General features: G+C 36.6%; 1 protein-coding gene across 2 annotated transcripts; it reads right to left on the minus strand.

Moving 5' to 3' along the window:
• Positions 1 to 1,826: 1,826 nt before the first annotated feature.
• Positions 1,827 to 5,382, minus strand: LOC137733510 (probable protein phosphatase 2C 46). 2 transcript variants are annotated; one of them, XM_068472663.1, is made up of 5 exons: positions 4,657 to 4,744; positions 4,129 to 4,544; positions 3,530 to 3,897; positions 2,686 to 2,922; positions 1,827 to 2,426 (listed from the first exon to the last, which is right to left on the minus strand). In XM_068472663.1, the coding sequence occupies exons 2-5, from the start codon at positions 4,445 to 4,447 to the stop codon at positions 2,166 to 2,168; spliced, it is 1,185 nt and encodes a 394-aa protein (XP_068328764.1). In that variant the 5' UTR covers positions 4,448 to 4,544; positions 4,657 to 4,744; the 3' UTR covers positions 1,827 to 2,165. The 2 variants fall into 2 exon arrangements, with proteins under 2 accessions (XP_068328764.1, XP_068328760.1); XM_068472659.1 differs by lacking the exon at positions 4,657 to 4,744 and adding an exon at positions 5,003 to 5,382 and having other exon boundaries at positions 1,828 to 2,426.
• Between the last annotated feature and the right edge of the window lie 4,640 nt (positions 5,383 to 10,022).

A 10,022-nucleotide genomic window follows, 5' to 3' on the forward strand; every position in this document is an offset into this window, starting at 1 on the left:
GTCTGCACGTTTTAAATGTCATCAATAGGGGACAAGTAAGTAGAGGATTGACATATGGCAGGAACCAGGGACATGTGATCGTGTCCCATAAATGCGCATGTTTAGGTGATTCGAGGCAATTCAATTTTTATAGAGGTATAAGAGTCGATTTCGCTTCTTCAAGGTCGAGGCTCGGCCTAGGAATGAAGGCCAAGGACCTCAGAAGCGAGGGGGCAATGTTTAGGCCCAAAAAATTGGTGTGGACTGAGTTAGGAGTTGTTCTCAGCTCGGCAGTATTCTAGAATCATCCCGAATTCTAGTTATTATGGGCCGCTCAGTTAGGATCAGCCGAGTCCTAGTATGAGAAGGATTGATGGGAAAGTCGAATCCTAGCATGACAATGAGTCTCAATGGGATGAGGATGCTGAGATTTGAAAAGTGAATGTGGTTGGATAAAGAGTTTGGTTCAAAGTCCTAATAGAGGTAGGATTGGCCGAGACTTGGTTAGATTAGGATAAAGAATCCTAATCCGAGTATAGTTCTGGTTCGGCCAAGACGAGATTGGCTGCTATAAATAAAAAGGGGGTGCATCATTCTAAGCCTCTCCAATTCAACACATAAACTGCCCTATGCAAACTCTCGCTCTACGCGAAACCTCTCAAACACTTTGAGATTTTTATTTTCTTTTTCCGCCAACATATCTTCAGTTTGGATAAACAGCACTGTGAAGGCAACCGGTGACATCTTCAGTTTGGATAAACAGCATTGTTGCCGTAAAATCAGCCGACCTCGAAGTACCTTCAGTTTGGATAAACAATACTGCATCGAGGCCGACTGGTTATCTATCCAAGTCTCGGTCAAGAAGGATTTTCGAATCCTTGTTGGCAGAGGTCATCTCATCAGCCTTCTTGGCGAAGTGAGGTGTTACCATGTTATTACATTCGGGGACATTGAAAGCCGAATTTGATATTGAACTTCATAGAACTAGCAGCCTTGTCTTCAGGCTCTAGAACCCGAAGGCCGAGACGTGTTCCTTCCTCGGCCGTAGTCACAAGATCAAGAAGTCAGCAGAGCGCTCAACGCAGCATCAACACATTTTAGTCCTTAGCTGAGCTCGGCCGACGAGTTGGCACGCCCCGCACACAACCGAATGACGTAGTTAGCTTATTAATTACTCGGCCTGCTCGCCATGTAGACTTGGTAGTTTTTAGGGTCAACAAGTTTCCTGCTCATTTGCTCCATACTTCCATGTTTAACTAAAGACAGAAAAGGTATTCAATCTCATCCCTTGATTTTATTTCAGAGTCAACATCCGTTTAGGGAGGACCTTTAGATACACTACCAAGACATCCCAAATGAATAAGAGTGTCATGGTTTTACACGTTCCAACATAACATCACGTAATTATACTGGAATGTAACGCTTGCATACCATTAGGTATACGAAAGTGTGTTCTCTTCTTCTCCCACTTAGGAGACAGTAGGTGCATCGTCTTTGCGACATCCTACGTTACTAATACATGGTCTTATAATAATAGACTAAAATACCACGCGACAATAAACCCGTTCCACACGGCCAAATTTATAAGATATCTATGGACCCAACAAACCACACATTCAGGGTTAAGGAAGCTGGATCGGGATCCTTTCCTGAGCTTAGGAGGCTCAGCCTCCTAAGCAAACCCATCGAACCATTGAAATTTGTTTCAACGGCTACAATTATTATAACTTTTTGAAAGGCCCCTGTTTGTAACCGTTAGATCAAATTTCAACGGTCCGATAGGTTTGCTCAGGAGGCTCAGCCTCCTAAGCTCAGGGGAGGATCCTGATCCAAGGAAGCTCTATGTTGCAGCAATTTGATCCTCGGGCCATCCTGACAATTTCAGAATTCAGAGAAAAATAAAAAAATAAAAATTGTAGAGAAGATTATGTCCTCAAGCAAGAATCTTTATGTGTCTGTCACCTTTGTAGCTCTACATCTTTTGGTTCTTTCATTTTATACCTCTGCTGAATATCTCATAAACTAAAAATAAATTACATATTCAGGTTAATTGTTACATTGTACAGTGAAAAAAAAATGACTGGACCTTCTCTTACCTCTCTCTCTCGGATGTACAAGCTGACGGTTCACCGGAGTTCTCAGAGGGACACAATAAATAGATACAATATTTCATGAGCTGGCTCCCATCAGGTATCCATGGGTGTGGAACATGGGGCAAGAGTTTTTGATGGTATATGAACACCAGTTCCTCTCACGGACAAAGTAGGGCATCTCATTGAGCTGGCTCTGCTCACAAGGTTCGAGTCAAGGAATAAAACTATGACTGTTATGTCGTCGTGGAAATGCCGGCGGACACCACGCTCTATTTTCTTCAAGTCTGAGTATCTCATTTCTCTTTTCTTAGCTGCTTCCTGCAAGGCAGTTTTCACAAGCCTCCGAGCACTTCCCTGAAAACCAATAAGCAAGTAAAATCATGTTCCTTCTCTTTTTAACCACTCGCAATATGGTGTTTGATGTACAATTCTACACTATTCTGTGGTGCTCCTGTATTCGTAGTCATAAACTCGATCTTATCAATACAAGCATTTATATCCTCCTCAAAGTCCACTTTGCCCATTTGGCACATAGACCCCAAATATAGCCCACCATCTAACTGGCTATTCAAACATATTAAACAAAATCGAACTGCAGAGATAAGTAAATTACGCTGCGTGGGTGATTTTGAACAATATCAACTGCCTCCTGGTTGGTAAGGTGCTCCCACAGCCCATCGGAAGCAAGTATGAGAAACTGATCATGTGGTTGAAGTTCATGCACAGAGATCGATGGTTCAGAGCTTAAAATTGGCCTTTTAAAAGGTTCTCGTAACCGAAACTTAGTATACAAAGGCGCTCTGTTAAATTCAGCCTTTTTAAGATATACATCACCAATAGATCTAGAAACCTGCAGAAGAAAAATATCATTACCCTTAACATCAATAACAACCAAATATTCAAACAAGAACCATAATTTTGATTCATTGAACACCAAAAATAAAGTAATCTTAGAAAAGAAAATGCCACTTATGATCATAACCACGAAACTCAGTAACACCCAGCATGTGCTTAGTCGTTTCTATCACAGAAATAGAAAATTAATAGCAGCTGTACGCCAGCTCCAAAAATAATGGAAATTTATCACTGCTTGAAATTTGAATCAATCTCAGGCCAGGTATTATCCCGCCATGGATCATGTTTGATAATTACCCACATGAAATCTTTATTCTTTAAATGAAAACAAACATTAGCCTACAAGCCTATGTAGTAGCTCAAACCAAAACCAGCATCTTAGTCCCCTAGCATGGTAGATGTTAACATCGTTTTTTTTTTTTTTTCCTTTTGGGAGCCACAGTTCTCTATCTAATAATCCAAACTGATTAGTCATTTCAATCTTCTTCTTCAACAATTAAACGAGTCAATATTGAATTAGCTTAGGAAATAGGAAAGAAAGCACTTTACCATGAATCATAGAATCTGTGATGGATAAACTGTAATTAACGCAATGAAGTTACCTGTATCAAGCCCTTCACGCGCCATACGTTATGCTTTAAAACTACAATATGTGAGTCATCAGGGTGTAAAGAATGCATCTCCTGTCGGACAGATTCTATGGCCACATTGTGCTCTGATGACAACTGGATGGCACGAACCTCCCCTGTAGCCTTCATAACTCTCCCCAGCACAGCACGGGAGTCACCAACGTTGGCAATGTAAAGGGTGCCACCGCAAATCACACCAGCAAGGCAACAAGATCCAACAGCTGCAATTTGGGGTTTCATAGGCCATTGTTTGGTAACAACAGAGAGGAATCCCTCTTCTGTTGCTTGATATGCTTTACGTATCACGTCTACTGACATGGACTGTTGCTCTGAAGTGAACCCTGAAAATAAACCAAGATTAACAGAATTGTCAGCAATGACTTCATTTCAATCCTAAGAAATCATCAATCAGAAATAGATAATACACAGCCCCTGAATTGTAGTAAGGAGCTTCATTTAATTCCGTGATAATGAATCCTAACATGGACTAGTTTGAGTGAATCGACTTTAATTTCCCTAACACACACTTTTTTGCTAGAAAGTGCATTTGGGACTGGGATGAAGTAGCTTACGTTTTAGATGCTGGAATAGGTGATCATTGATGTATCGGGAGGTCTCAGGACCACCATGACCGTCATATATTCCGAAAAAGGTGCCATGCGGGCCAGACTCGAGCGAGCTCAAGGGACCAGACTCAACCTGGCTTTGATCCTCAAGCAAATTGTTGGCCTGCACAACAGCCATTGAAAATTCACCATTCATGTGCTGCCCAGTGTCTTTGTACCAAAGTAGCCCTTCTTGTCTGCCAGCTGCATCCGAACCTGAGTGTCCATACCGGTCCGAGGAAGGCAGCCAGCAGGCCCTCAGAATGTTCATCAACCTTGATAACATCCCTCATTTCACCTGGGCCAGCCTCCAATGCTTCCACATCCAAAATGGATGCAATCCCTCTCACAACCAAGGACCCCCACCGCACCGGCCTCCTCTCCTGAAGACCAAAAAATCGAAATATAAAACCCAAAACCGATCAATTAATACAGTACAATTAATACAAGTTAATCAAAATTCACCACAAACTTAACCAAAGAATCAAACTTTACAATGCAAATTTAGTTAACAGGCTTATTCAAAAATATGATCAAATGATAAAATCAGGCATGAAATATCAACCCCATCTGCATTTGTACTAAATACTACCTTGAAAACAAAGAAAGCAACACAACCAACATACAGTTTTGGGAAAACAGTGACAGTCACAGCTACCACTACTTTACACACCAAACTTCCACCACACAATTATCTCTACACGCCCAAAGCAATTTTAACATTACCCACTAACAAATTACTACACTTTCCAGTTACCCGATAACAAATTACTGTACTTTTTGATTACCCAATAGCAAAAACAGCACATCAGAGAGTAAAAACCAAGAAAAATCAACTCACAGTGCAAAATTAGGCAGTTTTGATGTCAGCTACTGAACCTTGGCTGGTGAAAACGACGGAGATCTAAATGAAACAGAGCAATACATGTGGGTGTTTACGCGTTAGATCTGCAGATCCATCAAACTTGAAAACCGTGGGCAAAAGGGTTTTTGGACAGGGGTCACTTCTGCTTTTGGTTTTGAAATAAATTTCTCAACTTTTATGGCTTTTTTTTTCTTTCTGATTTGGGATTTTTCTTGTGGGTTTAATGCAGAAGGGTGGAGGAGGAGGAGGAGGAGGAGGAAGAAGAAGAAAGAGAGTGATTTTATTTGACAGGGGAGAGCTTTCAATCAGTGTGATTGAACGAACTGAAACTCTCTCTTTTAATCCTCTTATTTTATCAGCTGAGAAACCCCCTTAAAAGAAAAACCAACAAATCGATCGGTGAGAGCCAGCAATGCATATAGGCAGCCATGGGCTCCACATAAACCAGAGAAAGAGAAAGTAGATAGAAAGAGGGACAATAATTTAATATTCTTTTAATTGAAAATTATGAAAATATAAACATAATTTTTTTAATTGCTTGAAACTCTAAATTGTTAAATTATTTTAAATTTTGTCTGCCCAATTGAGATATAAAAATTTGGAAATGAATTAAATATACGTTAGAGTGCATGGACTCAATTGTTTTTCGTTACTGTCGTAAAGGACAACTTGTCCAATTTGCACTGTTTGGCCATTAACTTTGTCAATCATTTCATGAAATGGAAAGTTACAATTGTCTTTACAATAAAAGTTTATAAATTTACATTAGGTGTATGAAGTTACATTCCATCAAATTTAAACATAACTCAATTATCAAAATTATAAATATTTATTATTATTATTTATTTATTTTTATCAATGTAGTGTTTTGTTAACGTATATGCTTCTAAAAGTTGATCGTGTGTGTTTAGAGGAGATTAAATTATCAACATCTTTTTTCAAGAGTTTGGAGTATTACATTTTCAAAAAGTGCCTTTAACTTGTGAGGGAAAAAAGTACTTTCTCTTTCTATTCATTTCAAGTATGTCAATTTTTTTTTTAAATATTACTTGAGTGGTATGGTTGACTTGACATGTTATTTCTTTTAGCAATATGCTATGATATGGCAAAGACCGAAAATGATCATTACGTGGTAAAATACAAGTGAATTCTAAAGAAAAAAAAAACACTTAAGTATTTTTAAAATTTAAAAATAATTTCATCAAAACATTTTACGTCATTTTAAAAACACTTTCAAATTAACCCGATATCATTTTACAATGAGTTATTTTTTGTATTGCTTGCATGTAAATGACTTGAAAAACAACTAGAAGTATTATTTGATTGTTTGATCTTAAAATTCAAGTACATGACAGCAACACATACTTTACGAATTGAATCTCAAAAATACACCACTCAACTGCCTTAAACAATACACAATATTCCAAATAAAGTTCATTATTTGCAAACACATTGCATGTAGATTTGTAGTCTTATTTATTATATAATTTTGTTTCGTGTTTGCTTCGAGTATTATTTTGATTCTTGAACATGGTTTGTCCATTGACCATAAAAAAAAAAAAGAAGATGGTTTGTATCTGTGACCTTGTGACTTGTTTGCATAGGTGTCCATGCATCAACTGTCTGTAGGACACGTGTCCGCACGTATTCACGAGAAAGTGGCAATCATTTTTATGGAGAGAGTTGAACGTAAAATAATATTTATATAAAAATCTTAGATTTATGTTGCATTTTATGGCGCCGAGCAATGCATATTTTTTTGGTGTACTTTTTCTATTTATTGGGTTGTTTTTCTTGAATTTTCTATCCTAAGATTCCACCCTAGCATGGAAAACGACAAAGTTAGGTTGTCGTTTGGGCACTGTTGATGAATATCCCAAAATGATAGACATCCATTGCCAAAGAAGGATTTTAAGTACAACTGTTTGTGTTTTTTTATCCAAGTTTGGTCGTCTGTATTTCATGTATAAGACTTGTCATAGTATCATTGTATGTGTATGGAAGGGAAGATGATCCTCTTCGGATTTATTTTGTGAGGATTTTAGGGATCCTTTCATCCTAATCGTTCATCATATATCGTACGGTCAGTTTTTTCAGGTACTATTCGTGTTTAATTTTAAATATATAAAAAATCAAATGATTTATGATCGCACGATACACGATGAATTGTTAAGATGTGAGGATCTCTAGGATCCCCACAATTTGGATCCATATGAGATCCAATTCCAGCATGGAACATCATAAACAACAAAGTTATATACACACACACAAATGTAATATTGTCTACGATTTTCCTGTAAGACAATAATGCGTGACTCTATAAATCATGTCGATATTTTTCCATATTATTATAAACGTAAAAAGTATCTCCATTTTCCCTTTAACATTGTATCTGATACATCATACATCGCATGTTAAATTGGCCCCTTGAAAAACCCTGTCTATTTTAACCTAATTAAAAATCGAATGTGGAGGCTAAATAACATGTTTGCCTAAGCTAGTTTGCATGCATTAGATATGCTATTACGCGGGGTTGTAGTTAGGTAATTCGTTTAAATTATAAGAATGAGAAGTAAACAAATTTGTGGGTGTAGTTAACTCGAAAAAGCATGCACAGTAACTAAATTAGGTACACAGTATGTTTTCTTATCCGCACCTGAGTTGAAATTTTTCTAAGGTAGTTTGAAAGAATTTGAACTTTGGTTACTTAATTAATTAGTGTTTAGTACAATTGCTGATCAAAGATTAATTAAGGTTCCATAATTAGAGGAAGAGAAAGAGGGATGCTTGCAGCGAGAAGACCACCAGATTAAGTGATACGGGTTTTTGAAATTTCATCCAACGGTCAAAAATTATTATAGCTTTTAAGGGGTCAAAACAGGTGGGCCGTTGAATAAAATTTCAAAAATCCGTATCACTTGGGGCTGGTTTAGTATTGCTGTGCTTTGAAAAAAAGCTGCTTCTGCTGTGCTGTGAGAATAAGCAGCTGTGAAATAAAGCAGCAAAGTGTTTGGTAAACTTTTTTGTAAAAGTGCTTTTGAAAAAAAAAAAAAAAAAAACCAGTTTTTCAAAGCTGGGTTTTGCAGCTTCTTGTTTTTGGCTTTTTTTACCCAAAACTGTGAAAAAAAACTGAAGCTGAATGTTTACCAAACACAAAAACAGCTCCCAACTTTTTTTGATACCAGCTTTTTTCAGAATCACCTCAGTACCAAACCAGGCATTGATATGATGATTTTGGTGGAAGAAATCAGAAAATATCTCTTCTCGCTTGCAGCTGATAAGGCACTAGCCCTACCATTAACCCAATAGGAGTCCCTAGGTCTGCTGGCATGGCGTGTTTCATGGTAAAATTAAAATATTCCCTTGCGACAATGATAATCAACTTATCAATTATCAATAAGTGGGCACACATTTCCTCCATTTTTTTTTAATCATAAATTTAAAAGCAAATGTCGTTGTAGATTCACACTATTAATTTGTTACGTAGCTTGATTTGGTTTGATTTGGCTAGAGATTACTTAGTCTAAAGTTTAAGAAATTTTTTATGCAGTTGTTGTATATGACAACACACATGTGTAACAAAAGTCAATTTTTAAACGGTCGAGAATGATTTAAAAACAGAAAATTCGTTTGGTGGGAAGTGGGAACCAATAACTGGATCGATTCGGACTCTTCCAAATTGCAATACGGTTCATCGCTTTCAAGCTCAATAATAAGAACACGTTAATATTAGGTCATATATAGGTAGATAGCCTCGTAGGGTTGATAGATATAGGCGATCTTATACTTTTGTATGTATAGGTCAAATTATAGAGGGAACAAAACAAGTGCAACTCCAAAGTCCAAAAGCTAATAGAAAAGGCTAAAACGCGTATTTGGTGAAAGTTTAACTGCAAGGAATGATTAATGTATAACCTTTTATATAGAAAAATATTTATATGAAAAGAGTTCATCATCATGTGGCGTTTCAATTCAATACTATAAAATGATATATATATATGTGTGTGTGTGTGTTTTTTTTTTTTCACCTGACATTACTTTATAAAACGATATGTTATAATAGTGATGAATCTGTTTCATATAAGTTACTCCTGATAAGTAAGCGTATTACATTTTGGCCACAATTTAAATAGCATTAAGAAAAAGAAATGAGATGATGGACATATTGCTTTTGCATTATCAAGCCCAAAGACAATAAATAGAAGAAGAGGCCCTGCATTATCATTATCATTATTCGTTACCAAGCTGGGGACCTCGATCAGCCAAGAAAGGCCCAAAAGTTAGGCCCATCGTCCGTAACAATATCACTAACGAACCTGCTAAAAAGGTGGCTTTCTTTTGCCACGAGACTTTTTATTGTTGTACAATAATAGTACTCACATTTCTTTTTCGGAATGAACTTATTTTTTCACTTACAAATAATATATCTTAAAATTAGAAATTTCGTAGTCGTAATTGTTCAATCTATTAGTCTTTATTTGAAGATCATTCGTACAAAAATCATTTGAATTGGTGATTGTTTAGTCATTCAAATGTATTAAATAAACCAACGGTGCAGATACCAAGTAACATATTTATGATGAATCGTTAGACTAACAATCACCGGTTCAAATGATTTTTAAATAGAAATTGTCTTCAAATGAAGATAGAGATTGAATGGTTTCTATTATGAAACTTTTACAATGAAGATGCATTATTTGCAAGTGGGGAATGAGCTCACTCATCAAGGGGATACAACCATTATCCATAAGTTAACTTTCAATTGTGAAGTGTGTTACTCCTAACTAAGAGTTGTCATCAACGCTCCATAAAAGTGATTATGTACTCTTCATCTCTAAAAACACAATGAACAAAATACACGCAAATGAGTACATGATAACTTTTTTTATAGAGGTAATATTTGGGAGATTAAAATTTTAAACTAAATTTGCAAACTAAATGATGTGGCTGTAGATGACTAGATTATTAATTAAGTATCGATTAACGTGCTTTTTTT

The sequence above is a fragment of the Pyrus communis genome, chromosome 1, assembly GCF_963583255.1.
Source record: "Pyrus communis chromosome 1, drPyrComm1.1, whole genome shotgun sequence".
Classification (NCBI taxonomy): domain Eukaryota; kingdom Viridiplantae; phylum Streptophyta; class Magnoliopsida; order Rosales; family Rosaceae; genus Pyrus; species Pyrus communis.